Source organism: Mustela putorius, unplaced genomic scaffold, assembly GCF_011764305.1.
Source record: "Mustela putorius furo isolate JIRA1106 unplaced genomic scaffold, ASM1176430v1.1 tig00003867_pilon_pilon_pilon, whole genome shotgun sequence".
NCBI lineage: Eukaryota > Metazoa > Chordata > Mammalia > Carnivora > Mustelidae > Mustela > Mustela putorius.
The window spans coordinates 22202041-22225381 of NW_025422019.1; the positions used below are offsets into that span (position 1 = coordinate 22202041).

Genomic DNA, 23341 nt, shown 5'->3' on the forward strand with positions numbered 1-23341 from the left:
TTGACTTCTTTTTATTTTTTTAAAGATTTATTTATTTGACAGAGAGAGATGACAAGCAGGCAGAGAGGCAGGCAGAGAGAGAGGAGGAAGCAGGCTCCCTGCTGAGCAGACAGCCTGATGCAGGACTCGATCCCAGGACCCTGAGATCATGACCTGAGCCGAAGGCAGCGGCTTAACCCACTGAGCCACCCAGGCGCCCCGATAACATTTGACTTCTAATGAAGAAATAATAATTCACTGTTTCTTACTTTTGGCATTCATCCAGGGCTAGCACATGTGGGTGGTCATCCTCTGACATGGTAATGACTGCTTCCCTGTCAAATGCTCCTGGTCGCGTCTGGTCCACTGTGTGTCTGGTGATGGATGAAGTAGTCGAGCTGGTCCAGTACAGTGTATCCCAAGCCCTGTGATAGGCAAGTCCTTCAACAGAGCCCACATCTGATGGGAAAAAGAAAATAATAAATTTACACTTTTATCTACAAAAGAGAGTTTCTGGATAGAAAAGACATTTAAAATACATTCATATATCTACATGTTCTTTTAGCAATAATTTCTTCACAAATTCTCCAGACTAAAAACATAATAATTTTGATGCCTACAATTGATAACTGATTATACACAGCAAAACTGAGTTATGAACTGGTATATTTGTCACAAGAGCAATTTTTACAAAATCATGTCATTAAAGTCTGAAACGTCCCACCACCCCCTCAAGAAAAAAGCCCTCAATTAAGGAATTGATTTTTATTTAAGAAAATGGTGTCTCTTTTGTTCATGTCTTAATCATTAATTTTCAAAAAGTATCTACTGTGCAATAATTTACAGATGCTTTTGAAAATCATATGTTGAGGTTCCCACTGAGGTATAATCATAATGAATTTTATCCTGATACTATATCTAAAGATGTCAAGGAAAAGTAAACACATCAAAAACTACGACAGTATTGAAAAGCCAAATCCAACACCACATTTCCATTAAACAATGGTAGAGAATGTTTTAATAAGTAACTGTAGTAAGTTCTTTGATTCTATTCAACTAATGTGATATAAAAGTAAAAGAAATGAAATTAATTACCAGCTAACATATACTTTAAGTGTTTGTCAGAAAAGATAAATGGTAGTACACGGACTCCAGTACATAAAAGTGACAATGTGAAAAAGAGTAATTATTTCTTAAATTGTGTTCCCAATTACTAGGATAACACAAGATAGCTGTGTTATTTTTCAGAGGAGTTTTGAGTACCTTTTTTAGTATAACCAAATTATTATAGTTTTTCCTTTGTGTTGTTTGTTTTCCTCAGAGTTATTACTCTTAGCATGTTTAATTTCATGAAGAATATATATAGCTCTGGCCATCAGGCTAAGAAATTAACATTGTAACAAGCAGAGCTTTTCAAATGTATTTCTCTCAAGGAAACTCTAAAAGGAATTATTCAGCTCTTCTAAAGTTAGGTATATAGAGAGGGTTATTTTCAGGTTTAAGATGGGTAAATATTTAGTTTGATGGTTAACAGAACTTAGTGACAGTGCAAAACAATATTAAGTCTTTTGAACTGGATATCTTTAATGTGATTAAGCTTTGTCAGTTTTTTTCTATACACAACAGAGAAAAATCTACTAACAATGCAATTATTAGCTACCATCTATTGGGTACTGTCTTTCTCCTAGGAATGGTACTATTTTGCATGCAATACTTTATCTGTAAAGCTTTGTGGTGGTATTTGTTTTACTGCTCTTCTTTTCCTAAAAAGGAAACTGAAACCCATGGTCACAGGACTGATAGAGTTAAAGTACGATTTTAGGTTAATCTGCCTCCAAAAGCCTATATTCTTTGGCACTACCATTTAGAGATGGGTTTAGAGCCCCTATCACTAATTCTCAATCTACACAAAGCTAGAATCAAACAAATGACTCATTAGTTTCATCTTGTCTGACTCTACATGAATTGTGTAACCAGTAATTTACTGTGAGTGGCCTCCTTTCACATTCAACAAAACAATTTACCAGAAATTAATGCGGGTGATTAGTATGGAAACTTAGACCAGAGATGATGGGGAAAAAATTATTAAACACAATCACAATAAAATCTGTAAAACTCTTTTTATGTGGATCATATTGTGTTCTTACTTGAGGTGAGGAGGTAGGAGATCGAAAATGGTTAAAGGTATTTCAATTATTAATTTAAAAAAATCATCCCTTCCACTGTATTTTTTGCACTTTCATACCATGTTAGAAATGAAGCTTACTCTATTAGTAGTGTAAGCATCATTATGCTCTTTCACTATTCACAGAGTGAGAAATGGTGTAGCTATGAAAAAATTCATGTAGATCACAATCACTCATTAACCAACTGAGCCACCCAGGCGTCCCAAACGTATTATCTTTTTAAATTACAGTCATCATAATGGATGTGATGTATGACTTTGATTTCCATTTCTGTGATGGCTGATAATATCAGACATGTTTTATGTTTTATCAACCATTTGTATACCCTCATTAGTACCTGGGTTGAAAATTGAGCCTACCTCCCTGTCTTTAGATCCTATAGATCTGTATCTCCCGCCTCTTTTGACAGATCTGCATGGCCACATTTTCCCTGCTACATCAGGAAAAAACACTTGATATCACCACTGAGATGAAGCAGACTCTCTTTTACCATGGCTGACTTAGGTCTAGGTTTACTAGAGTACATAATACACCTCACTGTCCAGGTACAATCTCTTTTATTTTATTTTTGTAATAAATGACAACCTGACTGTATACTTAATCATAATCTGGTGCTACACTTTAAAGTATTTCAGTAATACACTTTTTCTCAAAAAGATATCTAATTCTTTATATAAATTTCACTTGTTATTAATGAATAGCTAATTAAAGACATGTAAAATTAAAAATCATGAAAAATATTTTAGTTGAGGCAACATTAAGACATTCATATCATTTTTATGATTATTTCACACAATGTCAGATTGTGTGTGTGTGTGTGTGTGTGTGTGTGTGTATGTTCAAACATTAAGGTTCCGGAATCAATTGAACAGGTAAAATAAGAACTTTTGAGTTACTGGTGCTAGGAGACAATTATGCAGTTTGAAAATTAAAGTAAAATGCTTATCTATCCAGTCAACCACTCCTAAAATATTAAACAGAATTAAACATCCTTCATAATTCAAGAATGTAAAATGGGCATTATTTAAATAAATAAATAAACAAATAAATGTGTTTTTTTTTTCGACTCCATACTTTTTAGCTCAGCAAAATAATTATATTGAAAGTGTGATGCATAACCAAGTAAAAATACTACAACTTCATTCCATGCACTTATTTAAAAAAGAGAGAGAGGTCCCTTCCCTCCATCCTCCTTTGAACTGGGAATTAGGTTTGGTTAAGCATGAATGAGGTCCTGAAGTGTTTTTGTAGAGGTAAGAAGAGGAGGTCAGCTCATTAAAAAATACAAGGCAGGCAGATAACTCAGAACCACGGCTCTAGTTAATTTCCTGGAATTTAATTTCCACAGAACTGGACAAGGAAATTGATCCTACCAGCCTGGCACACTGACAGGAACAACAACAACTCAGACAGCTACCCAGAAGACTTCCTAGAGAACACACCCTTCATCTCATCACCACTGAAAAAGGTACAACAGCTCCTTCTTGGCTTTACAATGTTCAGGAGAAGAGCTTACAAAATGGGAAAGGCAATGAAGACGTTTTAGGGAGGGAGCTACAAGTACAAAACATGGCCATTCACCTGGCTGGAACAGGAGTCGCATATTAAATCCTACAGCAAAATTAACAGGGTATTTGCTTTAACTGCAAAACGTCATAATGGCCTCTCCTCTCGAAAGTATTCTATTTTCTTACTCTTGGTTTATTTACTAAAGCAATGGTTTGTTGTTTAAAACTATATAGTAGTATAAAGCATCCTAATTTTGTCTATAGGATCTAAAGACAGGGAGGTAGGCTCAATTTTCAACCCAGGTACTAATGAGGGTATACAAATGGTTGATAAAACATAAAACATGTCTGATATTATCAGCCATCACAGAAATGGAAATCAAAGTCATACATCACATCCATTATGATGACTGTAATTTAAAAAGATAATACGTTTGGGACGCCTGGGTGGCTCAGTTGGTTAAGCAGCTGCCTTCGGCTCAGGTCATGACCCCAGCGTCCTGGGATCGAGTCCCACATCGGGCTCCTTGCTCCGCAGGGAGCCTGCTTCTCCCTCTGACTCTTCCTTCCACTCTGTCTGCCTGTGCTCGCTCTCACTCACTCTCTCTCTGACAAATAAATAAATAAAATCTTTAAAAAAAAAAAAGATAATATGTTTTAGCAAAGAAGTGGAACACTCATATATTGCTGGTGGGAATATAAAATAGTGCAGCTGTTTTAGAAAAGAGTCTGGCAGGTTTTCAAAATTTTAAATATATAATTACCACTTGACAGAGCAAGTCCACTGGTAGGTCCATACCCAAAAGAACATGGATACACATGTTCATTGCAGTTTTATTCATAATAGCCAAAAGCAGAAATAGCTCAAATATCAACCAGCTGGTGAATGGATGAATGAATTGTGGTACATCTATACAATGGAATATGTTTTAGTCGTAAAAAAGAATGAAGTACTGATAATAAGCTAAAACATGGATGAACCACGAAAATGGTGTACTAAGTGAAAGAAGCCAGTCACATTAGACTACTTATTCTATAATTTTCTTTACAAGAAATCTTTAAAGGCATAAAATAGATTAGTGGTTATCTGGTTAGGGGGCCAGAGGTGGGAGAATAAAAAAGTAACAGAACCGGTATGAGCTTTTCAGGGGGGGGGGGGGTGAGATGAGGAAAATATTGTCAAATTAATTATCAGTATGGTTACACAACTGTGAAAATACTAACAGACACATTAAATGGGCAAAATGGTCTATGAATGATCAAAGTAAATCTGGAGCTCTTTTGAAGGAAATGTACAAAATAATATGAGTATAAGCATCAATAAATGGGGTACAATTGGGGCTCCTGGGTGGCTCACTGGGTTAAAGCCTCTGCCTTCAGCTCAGGTCATGATCTCAGGGTCCTGGGATTGAGCCCCATGTTGGACTCTCTGCTCAGCGGGGAGCCTGCTTCCCCCTTTCCTCTGCCTGCCTCTCTTCCTGCTTGTGATCTCTCTCTCTGTCAAATAATGAATAAAACCTTTAAATAAATAAATAAATAAATAAATAAACAAATGGGGTACAATTTAAGTTCTAATTTGTAAGTACTTATATTTATTTTTTTGAGTCTAGCCACAGGGTTGCTGGACATAGTGTACATGTCAGTGGACAAAAATGGATATGGTTTAATTGTTAGCCAGAGAGGATACTGTAGGATATTAAAACTCCTGCTAGTTTCTCTTGAGTCTACCTTACCAAAATGCTTTAGAAATGACTAACAACTGGGTTATTTTCCCTTTTCTAACTATTCAATTGGAGAACTGATTTTAATAGATTTCAATGTAGATCACTTACTATAAATTAGACTACCACCTTCTGGTTTGAAGACATTTTTTATTTCCACATTGATGAATATAATAAAATGACTAAAATACCTTTCAGATATAGGCTTTCATTTTTATTTCCTCAGATTATGTAAGGCCATTAACAAATCACATATCAAAACTGATAAGAACTGGTAGAGGGTACTCACCAGGATATGATCTGTAATTTTTGACATTCATTCAGATTGGGGATGGCCCACCATAGGCTGCCAAATATTTGGGATGTCAACCTTGATCACACCTAAACTATAGCAATAGATTTTATCTGTACACTTTGCCCTGCATCTTTATATTCTCATATTCTTTAGAGCTGAAAAAATTTTTTTTACTAGTCTAACTTACCAAACACTAAAAAAAAAAAAAAAATCAAAAGCTATGTAATAGTCTACAGATTGAAAGAAGGGACGATTATACTGAGAAAAAAAAAGTGTATATATTTTTGTGACTAAATACCTGGAAAACAAAGGATTTGCTGAAAAACTATTAAGAGTTCAGTAATATGGCAAGTGTTAAACGAATGAAATTAATAGCCTATTATGTACAAAAATAACTAGTAGATATATAATAGAAAGAAGATGCCAATCCAACTAGCTATTTATGCTGTGGTTCCAGTCAATGAACATACATACCTATACCACTGCTCATGCTTGACCACCTGAATCTGACCCTTCTTGTGCCCAAGTATTGCAATAAAGTTATCCTTCAAGAATGTGGATATTGAACCTCAGGCCCTCATCCCTCTTGAGACAACCTACTCAAAGAGTTTGAATGGGTAATTGCTTTATATTACTCTTTTGTCCTCATTATCCTACTTAACTAAAACACTTTTTTCTTTCCAAAAGCAAACTTGTTCACAGTCAAGCTCTCTGTCTTTAACAAAGACAAGCGTTCACTATTATCCCAAAAGTGGTTTTAATTCCCTGGAACCAGAGTACCTCAAATATTTCCAAGTTAGAAGACAGTATTTGCTTTACATTGCACAACAAACAGTGCTATTTACTTAGGTTTGCCAGAAAAAAAAAGGAACAATTTGCCCTAAGGGAATATTGAAGCAAATTGAAACAGCTTGAAGCTTTTAGGTGACAGTGTTTTTTTTTGTTTAGTTTAGTGTTGTTTTTCTCTTAATCTTACTTGTGAGTGTGTGTGTGTGTGTGTGTGTGTATCTGTTTTCAGCTTTAAAACCTTTAAAGATCCTAGTTTCTGCCTGAACTTATGACTTAGTTGAAAATTTTATAAATTCAGCTCTGTCTCAACAAATGCCTTTATCTTGTTTCACCACTAATGGAAGCAAAGAAATATAAGCCATGAAAAAATTGAACATATGGTTAATTACAGTTGTGTTGTTCCTTTAGGAGTAACTTGAGATAAGTCCTGACTCAAGTAAGATTAAAATAACATTGGAATGCCTAGGGCTTCCAGGAAAAACATAGACTCCAAGGTTTCTAAAACACTCAAGTATGTCATACTTCACCCTCCAGGGAAAGGCTGGGACACCTTCTATGTACAGGCTTTCTTTGAGAAATATAATTAGCGAATCACTTGAAACCCATCCTCATTTTCTTTGTGAGACTGCAGTAAATCCTCAGGCCAAAGTCATGAACTGAAATATTCTTGAGAAGCAGGTGTTTTTGCCCATTTTCAGGTATCTGGATAAAATTAAACATTTTCCTCACTCAATTCATACAATATAAAATGATCTCAATAGCAATTCCTTTATAAACAGAACAGACAATAATTTCTTAGTATCCTATACAGAAAGGGAAGGCCTTCTTATCCAGACTACAGCCCAGCTTCTCAAGATCCATCATTTAGATTCCTGTTCCCTTGATGTAAGGCCACCTATTCATTGCTTAAATATGTCTTGTAAATAATATCCTCCAGAGAATAATTTGCTAATTTATAAGTGATTAATGTTTTCTATGTTTTATTTTATTCTATCATTTTTAAGGGTCCATAAAGTATGGTCATTTTTTATGCAGAAGAAAAGATGAGAAACAACTTCAGATTCCTCAAAAAATTAAAAATAGAGCTACCCAATGACCCTGCAATTGCACTACTGGGTATTCCACAGATACAGATGTAGTGAAAAGAAGGGCCATCTGTACCCCAATTCATAGCAGCAAAGGCCACAATCACCAAACTGTGGAAAGAACCAAGATGCCCTTCAAAAGACAAATGGATAAAGAATATGTGGTCCATATATACAATAGAATATTACTCAGCCATCAGAAAGGACGAATAACCATATTTTTTTTTTTATCAACAGGGATGGGACTGGAGGAGATTATGCTGAGTGAAATAAGTATAGCAGAGAAAGTCAATTATCATATGGTTTCACTTACTTGTGGAACATAAGGAATAACAGGGAGGATATTAGGAGAAGGAAAGGAAAAGTGAATTGGGGGAAACTGGAAGGGGAGACAAACCATGAGCAACTGTGGACTCAGAGAAACAAACCGAGAGTTTTAGAAGGGAGGGGTATGGGAGGATGGGTAGGGTAGAAGCCTGGTGGCAGGTATTAAGGAGGGCATATATTGCATGGAGCACTGGGAGTGGCACATAAACAATGAATATTGGAACACTGAAAAAATACAATAAAATAAATTAAAAAAAAAACCTTCAAAAACACAGTCTTGAGAAAGGAGTAGAAATGAGGGCTTTGGGTACCTATATATAGTACAAATATACATGGTCCTTAACAGAAATGTAGCATTATATCCAGCTTGTGAGATGTTTTTTAGTGATACATTATTACTTTCATGAAAAGTGTATGCTGTACATGTCAATTATACATTTTTAGTTAGATAATAAATGTGGTACATAGAATTAATTGGGCAGAATATATACATGTAGCTTCTGGTAATCTTAGGGCCTTTTAAACTGAATTCGGTCAAGAGCAATTATGATGTTGACTGCGGCATCAGAAGCATAGCACCTTATTTAGCCATTACTGTACGTATTTCTCCTCCTTCTCCTTTTCTTCCTCCTCCTCCTCCTCTTTCTCTTCTTTTACTTCTTCCTCCTCCATTCCCCTTCCTCTGTCTCTTCCCCCTTCATTTCTTTTTCCTTCTTTCAGCTCTGCCTTTCCTTCTTCAGATATCTGATCTAACATTACTGAAAACCATACTTATTCTACATCACTTTGCCCCTGATTCAGAGTCTCACTTCTTCAGTGTTCTCCCATGTTCCACAACCATTATTTCCTGCCTGATTCTGCCTTCCATCTATTTTTCATTTGCTTGTTTGTTTTTAAATAACCCTTTATTTGGTGATTTCAGATCCTGACTTCTCTCTGGCTTGAATCCATGTCATCCCTTCTATGCCATTCTGATCCACAGCAAAATTATCTGTTTTGGCTTCTTTGCTCCCTCTTATTGATGGATTTCTGTGGAGTAGAGTGGAGTGGAGGAAATATTATTCCAGACACCCTTTTGTTGCTCTGCCAGCTCTTGGCTTTTTAATGCTATTGTATCAAGTGATTGGTCTTAAACATATGAGATTCAGTGCAAGCTAACTTTCCATATTCTGATGTTAAATTTGTTTCTTTACATAATGTATGTAAGTAAGTTGATACAATATCTATGTTTTAAGCTATATAGAAATAATAAAATTGAATAATTCTTTCCTGAGTCACTATAATACTTAGAACAAATATGTCTAAGTAATAAATGATATATTTTTTAAATTTTTTATAAACATATATTTTTATCCCCAGGGGTACAGGTCTGTGAATCGCCAGGTTTACACACTTCACAGCACTCACCAAAGCACATACCCTCCCCATGTCCATAAACCCACCCCCCTTTTCCCAACCCCCCTCCCCCCAGCAACCCTCTGTTTGTTTTGTGAGATTAAGAGTCACTTATGGTTTGTCTCCTTCCCAATCCCATCTTGTTTCATTGATTCTTCTCCTACCCACTTAAGCCCCCATGTTGCATCACCACTTCCTCATATCAGGGAGATCATATGATAGTTGAATTTCTCTGCTTGACTTATTTCGCTAAGCATGATACGCTCTAGTTCCATCCATGTTGTCACAAATGGCAAGATTTCATTTCTTTTGATGGCTACATAGTATTCCATTGTGTATATATACCACATCTTCTTGATCCATTCATCTGTTGATGGACATCTAGGTTCTTTCCATAGTTTGGAATAAATGATATTTTTAATGGCTTTAGAAAATCAAGAATAACAGAAAGTGATCTTGATTTTTAGATTCCAATTCCTTTTTCCTTTTAAGAGCTTTTCACAATGGGTGGCTCAGTTGGCTAAGTGTCTGACTCTTGATTTTGGTTCTGGTCAAGATCTCATGGATCCTTAGATTGAGCCCTGCTCTGAGGCTTCACACTCAGTAGGGAGTCTGCTTGAAGTTTTTCTACCTCTACCCCTCCTCCCCACTTGCATGCATATGCTCTCTCTCTCAAAAAAAAAAAAAAAAACTAAAAGCTTTTCTTGTATAATAGTTTGTCCCCTTTGGAAAAAAAGTGAGATTGTCATTTGTAATATTACAGAAGAACTAACCAAAGATATAAAGCAGTGTGTCTTTTTGAGGGGTTATCTTCAGTAGTAAGTGTCAAGCGAAATGCTTCATAGAATAATATGAATTTGAATACTAATCTGCCTTGAGATTTTAGAACTTTTGTTATCAGGAATCCAAGAAAAAATTATGAGATTAACAAGTTAAGATACCAATCTTTCAAAAATAGAAATTATCTAAAGATTTAAGAATTATAATTGTAGATTTCATGAAGACATTAACAATTTGAGTATAAATTCATTTCCATTATCAAGCAAATAAACTTAAGAGATCAGTGTCATAATAATCCTCACATTTCATCATGTTTTAATTTAGGGGGTGTTCCATTGTTAATGTATTAAATAGATACTATTTTTTGACAATAGGAAAAAATTAGATGAAAAAAAATAAAATTGTGGAATCAATTAAATTAGGTACAAGATTTCAAAAGTGCTTTGTATTGATACTAAAATTTATCAGAAGGATCTAGCTTCGCTTCCCACCAAACCTACAGATCCATTTCATTGTATCTTGTCCCTTCCCCTTAAGAGAAATGAATGTCTTCTTATAACAGGGAAATCCACTACTTGGGCTCTTTAGCAAGGGCAGTGGGCCTTTTGTTTTCTCCTCTCTTTTTACAACCTAAAGACCTCGTATTTTACTGGATCAAATGATCTTTTATAATTACATTGAAACTACCCTTTTTAAGATAACCAGCAATTTCTCCATTGTTAAATCCAGTACATATTTTTTTCATCTTATTTAGATACTTAAGAGTTGCTGACTGTCTTCCTTTTGAAACTCTTTTAAGAGTTGTTCTTTGCTTGTTTGTTTGATGTGTTCTTTCTTGTCCTCTCCTATCTCACTGGTTGTTTCCTTCCCAACATTGTCTCCTGGCAACCCTGCCACCTAACCTCTAAAATAGAAGTATTATCTATCTAAGGTTTCATTTAAAGTCCTCTTCTTTTCAGCTCTGTCCCCTGTCTTATTTGATCTATTCCCAGAGAACTAAAGAGCATCTATGTGTTTATGTATTCTTTTTCTTTGTCTCTTGCTATTTGTGGTCTTTTTGTCTGTCACCACGTGAGAGTAAGAGCAGGATGTGTGAGTGGCTTGTTCTCAGTTGTATCCCAACACTGAAAAAAGTTCCAGGCACAGATAAAGCAAATGAAATTATCTGTGGAATAACTCAAAATGGATTTTTAGTACATTAATCCATTGAAGGCAAACTCTGCCTAATAATGTTTTAATTCTTATATGCCTAAGATCTAACATACTAGGGAAACGTGTACAGTAATAAGTAGGACCATAAACTCTGGATTCAGATAATGGCTTTGAATCCCTGCACTATCACTTACCAGCTATACAACCATGGGCAATTCATTCAACTTTTTTAAATTTTCATTTCCTTATGTGTAATGTAAGAATTGTAACAATACCAAATTCATAAGACATTTGGCATGATTACATGAGTTAACATAAGTAAAGTTTTAAAGATAGGGCCAAGTACAAAGAGCTTAATATAAGTCAGCATTATTGTTATTATTATTATTATTATTATTACTATTGCATTATTCTACACAATGCTACCTCCAATTACACTTAGCAACACTGATGTTTTATTGGAAAAATTATCATCCCCATTTTCCACAAGTAGAATGGGAGAAATAATTGTTATAGGAGTAGGTTTCTGAACTCTAAGAAAGCACAATCTACATTTGAAAATATAATTCTCTCCTTATTATAAAAACTTGATCTTCATATTATTTATTCCTCAAGCCTTGGAATAAATTCAACCATTTGGACTATATCTTTGAGTCTTAGCATTATTACTTGTGGGTTTATAACAAAAATATTTGATGATCTTTTAGGTAGAAAAGGAGTGGGACTACTAGAAAATTAAGCAATTAGGAAATGTTAAATTTTTCTAAAGAAAGAAACAAATATAGAGAGGCATAGAAAAGAAAGTAAAGACTAAATAAAAGTGAATATATATTTTTAAAGACAGGCAGTTATGAAGCAGGAAAATAGAGAAAAGCTATTCCAGATGACAGGGATTGTGGAACAAAGGTTTGATTCTCTATGGCCACATTTTTCAAAGAAAAAGTACAGAAATTATTACTGGAAATAGAAAGGAATATAAAAGATGGATAGAAATATTTTATTGCTAGGAAATAATAGTGTTTTTGCATTCAACTCAATATGAAAAGATATTAAGAATTTTATTTAGAAATTATTCTTTAATCTTTTACAAACTGTGATAAATTCAGAATACATTTGTTACATATAACACATTGATTACATAAAAATACTATACATTGTATGTGCACACAATATTTTCTTTTGAAGATTTATTTATTTTAGAGAGAGAGTGTGTGTGCACAAGTGAGGGGAGAGGCAGAAGGAAAGAATCTCAAGGAGACTCCTTCCATCTCACGAGCCTGAGATCATAACCTGAGCTGGAATCCTGAATCAGAAACTTAACCAACTGAGCCATACAAGTATCCCTATGGACACAATATTAAAATATCATAATGTGAAAAAAAAATGCCAATTAAAAATATCAATATGAAATACAAAGGCTCACCTTAGTAGATACTGCCCATTGAAAGTGCTTTAAATAAATAAAATTGAATTTATGCATGTTTATTTTTATTTTTTAAAAAGATTTTATTTATTTATTTATTTGAGAGAGAGAGACAGAGCACAGTATGTGCAGGGGCAGACAGAGAGATAAGCAGACTCCCCACTGAGCAGAAAGAGGATGCAGGGCTGGATCAATCCCAGAACCCTGAGATCATGACCTGAGCTGAAGGCAGATGCTTAACCAACTAAGCCACCCAGGCATCCCAGACCTTACACATGTTTAAATGGAGTGGAAGGTATATAATTGTAAACACACTTAACTAATGTTTAAAGCAAAATAATAATGACAGTGTTAAATTCCTTGCAAATAATCCCAATTACAAGCAAGGAGAATTATTTATTGAATACTTAATTTATCCTCAGCATCATAAAGAAGGAAATACACAAAAAAGAGGGTCCTAGAATCTACTAGAAGTGAAACCCTTTTTCCCCACTAACATGCCATTAATTAAATGCCAAATAACATAGTGTAAATATTAAGAAGTACAAAACTTCAGGGTGGTACCTGTGATTTTTGGAACAATTTTATGTCATCATATTTACTTTAATCACACAAGCATTTTAATCTAAATATCTTCAAATTTCTACTTACTTTTTAATGAAATAATTAGAATCTATGTAACTCATTTTTTAAAAATTTATATTTCTCACCAGGATTAATTTCTACAGTCTTCTCTGAGTACATTTATAAACTGTCTCCATTTCCCTCCCTCATCTCCATCCTCAACATCCTTAGTAACCTAAATTTATTTATCAGATCTTTTATTCACTAATTTTCAGCACTTCTCAACTGTTGTGACTTTATCTACTTAAGAGGAATCACACTCAACAATACCACTTCTGGGCTTCAACTTGGCTGTTACCCTCTCCCAACCCTTACCTTCTTATTTGTTAGTGTTTTCATAACTGAACTTACTGTTCATTTGTACCCTAGTGTTTGAGTATGAAATCTATTTTCTATCATGTAATTAATTACTATACTTAGTCTATGATATGTGGCCTACCAAAAATGAACAACCTGGTCAACCATTTTAATGTTGTTACTATTAGCCTCAATTTTTATGTTTTTCTTTACCTTTCATTCCTCTAAAGCTATATCATTCTTCAATTTACTTCTTATACTTCTCTTTAGAAAATGGAAGATTATTGAAGGAAGAGAGAGAATTATGAACCACACTCATCTAATAGAACTTTAGATTGGCCTTTTGCTCTCTGTGGGACACATCAGCGACATCTTGGTGAGTTATATGTCACCCTTCACAGTGTCTCATTCTTTTTATTTCCTCCCATAATTCTCTCCTTGCTTGACTTTCATGATTATATACATTCTTATCTCTCTATATATACCTACTACTACTCTCTCCTCCTATTTCCCATTTTGAGAGATCCCCAAGGCTCTTAGTGAACAGAAGACATCTCATGACATGGGCTATAAGCCCTATCCTATGACCCTGGCAATGCCTTTCTCTTAGCCAGGATCCTCTGAACCTCTCTGGACTAGCCCTCAACCTTGGCCTTTAAAAGCTATAGTCTTTCAGCACAAATTATTTCATGCACTCCCTGGCCCCATGCTAAAAATTTAAACAAACACTAACCTCTTTTCTAACTGCTTAAGGCAGCATCCCTAGAATAACCCTAAATCCCCTTAAAGTGTCTGTTTGAGAAAGTTCAAGGCTGCCAAAAGAATTTACTTTATATTCCAGCCAACAGTTGCTGATAGGCCCTGACCACTCTTTCTTAGAGCATTTACTAAAAAGCGCTTACAATGATGAATACTTCCACTGACCCTTTTAATATATATCTCCTACAACTCAAGAGTGTCATTCTCAAGGACCTGAAAGCTATTCCTTTGAAATGTAACCATCAGGTAAGATAAGGACTATGCTCTCAGTCTCTGTGGGAGAATAAAATCCTAACTTTCATAATTGCCAGCTACAGACACAGTTGGCCTAATGGAATTTACAATGACAAACTCTGAAATTTTTCATTTTCTTTCCACTGCTAATCCTAATACTTATTCCCTTATTCTCCCTTTAAATCATGCAAACATCTCTGGACAAATCAATTAATACTGGACTATCCCATGTTACACAATAGAACGTTACTGATTAAAACATGGCCTTACCACTTTAACTTATATCTGGCTGTGTTTACATATGGTCTCCAAACATGTATTTTTAGTTCTATATTCTTCTATCTTCAGAATAAAATAAAGGAGATTTAGTTTTGCTTGCTAACTTTATATATATATTTTTCTTCTTAGTAGTAGTATTTGCCTCTCAAAAGAAACCTCTTTATTGTAATTAAATAACTAGATAAACCACTTATAGAAATAATTGAAGAGATGTCCTAGGAACATGTCTGAAGGTAAATCACACTTTATGCTTTTTCTTGTTGAGAAGAAGACCAGCTCTCTATGAGAGCTGAAATGCTTTGGAAAATAGAGTGGATTTTTTAGTGCTATGTGATTGAAGAGAAGAAAATTATGAGGTAATAACTGGAGAGAGAAATTTGAGCAAGGAAACACTGAGATCTTAGAAATTTGCTGTGTGTTGTTCAGTGAAAACCTGCTAGTACCTTTTTCTGAAATTTCACATGTAATATCCATTTTTTATTTAGGTTTGTTGACTGGAAAGCTTCCTGGTGTTATGGCCTCAAGGAGAATATAGGGCAAGAGTCTAAGTATGTGCATGGGAAGCTTAGTATATCTGAATTATCGCTATAGATTTAGATCATGTTCTCTCACCATCTAAATTAAATACACTTACAGAAGTGTGCCTGGGTGGCTCCGTTGGTTAAGTGTCTGCCTTTGGCTCAGGTCATGATCCCAGGGTCCTGGAATTGAGCCCCTCATTGGGCTCCCTGCTCAGTGGGGAGTCTCCTTCTCCTGTTCATGTTCTCTCTCTCTCTTAAATAAATAAATGAAATCTTAAAAAGAATGTCTTCTCAAGATGCTTTTCTCATATTGTCACTTTTCTCATCTCTTCTTATTTCTCCACATATTATAGACTTCTACTTCTATACTCATTAAACTACATCATAATAAATTTTATGTCTACTTCCCCAAGCATGTTTCAAACTCCTCAAAGATACCTTAGTTATATGCACAGGCACTATCTTTCTGGGGTTGACCACTTAGAGTACAGAAATAGGCTGTATATTGTCTCAGTATGTCCAGTATGTCTTCTTGTTGGTAAGCAGTATTTCTCATGTTTGTTTATTATAGTATTATATATGTCTCAGTATGTCCTCTTGTTGATAAGCAGTATTTCTCATGTTTGTTAAATTCTCAAAAATTAATTTTAAATTAAATGTAGAGTATTTAAATGGGGATGGAGAATATCTGATTTGTTAATGATTGATTTATTTACTGTAGAGAGAGACAGCAGAGGGAGGTGTAGAGAGAAAGAGAAAGTCTGTAAGCAGACTCCATACTGAGAGTGGAACATGACTTGTGGTTCAATCCCAGAACGCTGAGATCAAGACCTGGGCTGAAATCAAGGTTCAGCCACTTAACTAACTGAGCGACCTAGGTGTCCCAGAGAACACCAATTTCTAAGCTACTTTACTAAGAAATTGACTAGAAAATACCAAATTATTGTTTTAAAATCACTCATCACGGACACTGGGGTAGGAGTAAGATGGAGGAGTAGGACTGAAATATCATCAGCTCCCAGGAGTTCAGTTAGATAGTTATCAAACCATACTGAATACCTACAAACTCAACAGGAGATAGAAGAGAAGCGGCAATTCTAGGAACAGGAAATTGACCACTTTCTGGAAGGTATAATGTGTGGAGAAGTGAATCCAAAGTGACAGAAAGATAGACCCTGAGGGGAGTGGCTGGTTCCCAGCAAGTGGTAGAGCAGTGGAGCACAGAATCGGGACATTTAGGAGTCTTCTCCGCTGAGGGACGTCACTCCAGAGGCTAAGTGAGGGCTGGGGCCCTCGTGGGGACAGTATGGTCCCAAGATCCATGGGGACACAAAAAGACCAGGAGTGTATGAGTGCTGCAGAGCTCATATGTATCAGAGTGGGGAAGCCAGCTACAGAGATGGAGCTGAGGAGTGGGCTCTCACGTCAGGGTTACCCTAAACCATGGTCAAAGGCACAGTGAGACCACTGCTCTTTGAGCAGGGGCCCCACAAGTGGCAGCAACAGAGACTCCTTCCTTCTCTCCCAGAGGAGCAGTGTGGCAGAAATCTACTGGGTTTGGAGACTACAAATGGGGCCATGTGCCAGAGACAGAAACAACTGGTCACAGGCTGGGTGAGCACGGGGTGTGGCCAGAGACCAAGGAGAAGGGAGAAACTGACTGTTTTTCTTGGAGGTCACACTGAGAGGTGGAGCCCTGAGTTCTCAGCAACTATGGGAACAGAGATTGGGAGGCAACCATCTTCATTCTCCTCCTCTAAAGTTGTATGGAAAGGATTCAGGGAACAAAAGCTCCCAAGAGTGAACTGAAGCATATTAATTAGCCAGGCTCCAGGCAAGGGTGGTGCAATTCTGCCTCAGGCAAATACATTTGAAAATCATTTCAATAGACCTCTCCCCCAGAAGACTAGCAAAAACATCCAGCCAAGACCAAGTTCACTGACCAATGAGAACTGGAGGACTCCAGAGCTAGGGGAAAGCAACACATAGAATTCATGGCTTTATTACCATTATCCTTTAGTCTTTCAAAGTTAATTTTTTAAAAAAATTTTTCTTACTCTATTTTTAAATTTTTTCCTCTTTCCTATTTTAATGTTTTTTAACTATTTTACCAATACCATTTTAAAAATCATTTTAGGGATGCCTGGGTGGCTCAGTTGGTTAAGCAGCTGCCTTCGGCTCAGGTCATGATCCTGGCGTCCTGGGATCGAGTCCCACATCGGGCTCCTTGCTCGGCAGGGAGCCTGCTTCTCCCTCTGCCTCTGCCTGCCATTCTGTCTGCCTGTGCTTGCTCTCTCCCCTTCTCTCTCTCTGATAAATAAATAAAATCTTTAAAAAAAAATCTTTTTAAATTTCTATTGTTATAGTCATATTTTATCCCTTCGTTGTATTTGATCTTACTTTTTGTACACATATAGGTTTTTTTTTTCTTTAAAATTTTGGGATACAAATTCTTCTGATAGATCAAATATACCCTAATCTAGCACATAGCTTTGTTCTAGTCTCGAGCCTGATCATTCTTTCCTATTTTTTTTTCGACCAAATTCTTATCTTATCAATTACTTTTTTAGAATATTTTAAAATTTTCATCTTTATACCCCTCTTCCATCCCTTCATTGTGACTACCCTTATTTTTGTATATATACACATATAAGTTTTTCTTTCTTTAAAATTTTAGGAGGTAGTTTCTTCTAAGAGACAAAATTACACTCAAAATGAAGTGTGTGGCTCTGTTCTCTCTCTCTCTCTATATATATATATTTTCTTTCTTTCCTCCTTTCCTCTCATCCCAGTTTTGGATCTCTTCTGATGTATTAGTGTATATTTTTCTGGGGTTGTTGCTGCCCTTTTAGTATTTTGTTCTCTCATTCATCTATTCTTCTCTGGATAAAATGACAAGGCTAAAAAACACAAAAACAACAACAACAAAAAAAACCCAAAACCCAGAGGCAATACCAATGGCCAGGAACCTAATCAATATGGGCATTAGTGATATGTTAGAACTAGAGTTCAGAATGATGATTCTTAAGGTGCTAGCTGGGTTTGAAGAGAACATGGAAGGTATTAGAAATAGCTTTCTGGAGAAATAAAATCCCTTTCTGTAGAAGTAAAAGAATGAAAATCTAACCAAGTTGAAATAAAAAAAAAAACTATTAACGAGGTGCAATCAAACATGTAGGCTCTTATTGCTAGGATAAATGAGACAGAAAAGAGAATTTGTGATATAGAAGATGATTGAGAATAAAGAATATATGTATATATAGATATAGAGACAGATGATAGATATAGATATATATTAGGTATAGATATAGATATAAATGATGGAAAATAAAGAAACTGGACAAAAGAGAGACAAACAACTACCAGACCATGAGGGGAGAATCAAAGAGATAAGTGAAAGATAAGATGAAACAATATTAGAATAATTGGGATCTCAGAAGAAGAAAGAGAGAGGCAGAATGTAAATTGGAGCAAATTATGGTATAGAATTTCCCTAACCTGGTGAAGGGAACAAGCATCCAAATCCAGGAGGCACAGAGAAACCCCCTCAAAAACAATAAAAAATAGGTACACACCCCATTATTTAATAGTAAAACTTACAAGTCCCACAGACAAAGAGAAAATCCTGAAAGCAGCTTTATACCCTGTAACATACAAGGGTATAAATATTAGATTGGCAACAGACCTATCCACAGAGACCTGACAGGACAGAAAGGACTGGAATGATATATTCATAGCACTAAATGAGAAAAATATGCAGCCAAGAATATTATATCCAGTTAGGCTGTCATTGAACATAGAGGGAGAGATTAAAAAAAAAAAATTTCTGGGACAAAAATTAAAAGAATTTGCAAACACCACACCAGCCCTGCAGGAAATATTGAAAGAGGTTTTCTAGGAAAAGAGAGAGCCTAAAAATAATAGACCTAATAGGAACAGAGACAATATACCAGAGCAGTTGCCTTACAGGTAATACAATGGCACTAAATTCATATCTTTCAATAGTCACCCTGAATGTAAATGGGCTAAATGCCCCAATCAAAAGACACAGTGCATCAGAATAGATTAAAAAACAAACAAACAAATAAACAAAACAAGAACCATTGATATGCTGTTGGTAAGTAACTCATTTTAGACCTAAAGACACCTCCAGATTTAAAAAGAGAGGTAGAAAACAATTTACCATGCTAATGGACATCAAAAGAAAGCTGGGGTGGTAATCCTTAAATCAAAAATTAGATTTTAAGCCAAAGATTATAATAATAGATGAGGAAGGACACTATATCATACTTAAAGTGTTTGTCCAACAAGAAGATCTAACAATTTCAAATATCTATGCCCCTAACATGGGGGCAGTCAATTATATAAACTAATTAGTAACAGAATAAAAGAAAAACATCAACAATATTACAATAAAAGTTGGGGACACCCCCTTTACTGAAATGGACAGATCATCTAAGCAAAAGATCAACAAGGAAATAAAGGCTTTAAATGGCACACTGGGCCTGATGGACATCAGAACATTCCTTTCCAAAAGAACAGAATACACATACTTCTCTAGTGCACATGGAACATTATCCAGAATAGATCACATCCTGGCTCAAAAATCAGGTCTCAGCCAGTTCCAAAAGATTGGGATCATTCCCTGCATATTTTCAGACCACAATGTTCTAAAACTAAAAGTCAATCTCAAAAGGAAAGTTGAAAATAACTCAAATACATGGAGAATAAAGAGCATCCTACCAAGGAATGAGTGAGTCAACCAGGAAATTAAAGAAGAAAAAATTCATGGATGCAAATGAAAATGAAAACAAAACTGTTCAAAATCTTTGGGACACAGCAAAGGTGGTACTAAGGGGAAAGTGCATAGGGATAAAAGCCTTTCTCAAGAAACAAGAAAGGTCTCAAATATACAAACTAATCCTACGCCTTTAAGAGCTGGACAAGAAAACAGCAAAGAAAGCCTAAATTCAGCAGGAGAAGAAAATAATAAAGATCAGAGCAGACGTCAACAAACTAGAGACCAAAAGAACAATAAAACAAATCATTGAAACCAGGAGCTGGTTCGTTGAAAGAATTAATAAGATTGATAAACCCCTGGCCAGACTTATCAAAAAGAAAAGAGAAAGGACATAAGTTAATAAAATCATGAATGAAAGATGAGAGATCACAACCAACACCAAAGAAATACAAACAATAATGAGAACATATGAGCAACTATACACCAGCAAACTGATAATCTGGAAGAAATTGATGCATTTTTAGAGATGTATAAAGTACCATAACTGAACCATGAAGAAACAGAAAACCTGAACAGATCCATAACCTGTAAGGAGATTGAAACATTCATCAAAAATCTCCCAACAAACAAGAGCCCAGGGCTAGGTGGCTTCCCAGGGGAATTCTACCAAGAATTTAAAGAGGAATTAATACCTATCCTCTAGAAACTGTTCCAAAAAAAAAAAAAATAGAAATGGAAGGAAAACTTTCAAACTCATTTTATGGGGTCAGCATTACCTTGATCCCAAAACCAGACAAAGACCCCATCAAAAAGGAGTATTACAGACCAATATCCTTGGTGAACACAGATGCAAAAATTCTCACCAAAATATTAGTCAATAGGATCCATCAGTACATTAAAAGGATTATTCACCACAACCAAGTGGGATTTGTTCTTGGGCTTCAAGGTTGGTTCAACATCTGCAAATCAAATAATGTGGTACAGTACATTTATAAAATAAAAAACAATAATGATATAATACTCTCAATAGATGCTGAAAAAGCATTTGACAAAGTACATCATACTTTCTTGATCACAACTTTTCGCAGTGTAGGGATAGATCTTAAATACCTCCATATCATAAAAGCCATCTATGAAAAACCTACAGTGAATATCATTCTCAATGGGGAAAACTGAGAACTTTTTTCCTATAAGGTCAGGAACTTGGCAGGGCTGTCCACTATCACCACTGCTATTCCACATAGTAGTAGAAGTCTTGGCCTCGGCAATCAGAGCACAAAAGTAAACTAAAGGTATCCGAATCAGCAAAGAAGATATCAAACTCTCACTCTTTGCATATTATATATTAATTTATGTGGAAAACCCAAAGAATCCACTCCAAAACTGTTAGAACTCATACAGGAATTCAGGGAAATGTCAGGATATAAAATCAACGCACACAAATCAGTTGCATTTCTATAAACCAACAGCGAGACAGAAGAAAGAGAAATTAAGGAGTCAGTCCCATTTACAATTGCACTCAAAATCATAAGATACCTAGGAACAAACCTAACCAAAAAGGCAAAGAATCTGTACTCAGAAAACTATAAAGTACTCATGAAAGAAATTAGGGAAGACACAACGAAATGGAAAAATGTTCCATGCTCATGGATTAGAAGAACAAATATTGTGACAATGTCTATGCTACCTAGAGCACTCTACACATTTAATGCAATCCCTATCAAAATACCATCAGTGTTTTTTCAGAGAAATGGAAAAAATAATCCTAAAATTTATATGGAACCAGAAAGGACCCTGTATAGCCAGAGGGACATTGAAAAATAAAACCAAAGTTGGTGGCATCATAATTCCAGACTTCAAGCTCTACTACAAAGCTGTAATCATCAAGACAGTATGGTACAGGCACAAAAACAGAGCCATAGATCAATGAACAGAATAGAGAGCCCAGAAATAGACCTTCAACTTTATGGTCCACTAATCTTTGACAAAGCAGGAAAGAATGTTCAATAGAAAAAAGACAATCTCTTCAACAAATGGTGATGAGAAAATTGGATAGCCACATGCAGAAGAATGAAATTGGACTATTTCCTTATACCACACACAAAAATAGACTCAAAATGGATAAAAGACCTCAATGTGAAATAGGAATCCATCAAAACCCTTGAGAGGACACAGGCAGTGACATCTTCTACCTCAGCCACAGCAACTTCTTCCTAGAAACATCGCAAAAGGCAAGGGAAGCAAGGGTACAGATGCACTATTGGGACTTCATCAAGATGAAAAGCTTTTGCACAGCAAAGGAAATAGTCAACAAAACCAAAAGACAGCTGAGAAAATGGAGAAGATATTTACAAATAACATATCAGACAAAGGAACAATATCCAAAATCTATAAAGGCCTTATCAAACTCAACACCCAAAGAACAAATAAACCAATCATGGCCAGAGGACATGAACAGACATTTCTGCAAAGAAGACATCCAAATGGCCAATAGACACATGCAAAACTGCTCAACATCACTGGGCATCAGGGAAATCCAGATCAAAACCACAATGAGATATCTCCTCTCACCAGTCAGAAGGGGTAAAATTAACAAATCAGGAAACAACAGATGTTGCCAAGGATGTGGAGAAAGGGGAACCCTCCTCAACTCTTGGTGGGAATGCAAGCTCATTGAAGCCACTCTGGAAAAAAGTATGGAGGTTCCTCAGAAAGTTGAAAATAGAGCTACCCTATGACCCAGCAATCACACTACTTGGTTAATCCTAAAGATACAAATGTAGTGATCCAAAGGGGCTCATGCACCTAAATGTTCATAATAGCAATGTCCGCAATAGCCAAACTATAACATAATACTAGATGTCCATCAACAGATGAATGGATAAAGAAGATGTGAGATACACACACACACACACACACACGTAAATATACATATATGCAAACATATACACATATACATATATACATATGTATACACATGCAAATATACATATGCACATATGTATATTCATACATGTATGCATGAATATGTATATATGCATACTTGAATATATGTAAATATGTATATGTGTGCATATATGTATGTGTGTGGATATGGATATGTAAATATACATTTATATGTACACACAGACAGGCATGATGGAATACTATTCAGCCATCAAAAGAAATGAAATCTTGCCATTTGCAACAACATGGATGGAACTTACGCTAAGTGAAATAACTCAATCAGAGAAAGACAATTATCAT

General features: G+C 35.5%; 1 protein-coding gene across 1 annotated transcript in view; it reads right to left on the minus strand.

Annotated features, from left to right (window-relative positions):
• Positions 1-23341, minus strand: part of LRP1B (LDL receptor related protein 1B) — a 1620129-nt gene that overhangs the window by 347938 nt on the left and 1248850 nt on the right. The window contains exon 42 of the mRNA XM_045066491.1: positions 249-438. Coding sequence (XP_044922426.1) covers positions 249-438 — 190 coding nt within the window. The remainder of the gene's footprint in view (positions 1-248; positions 439-23341) is intronic.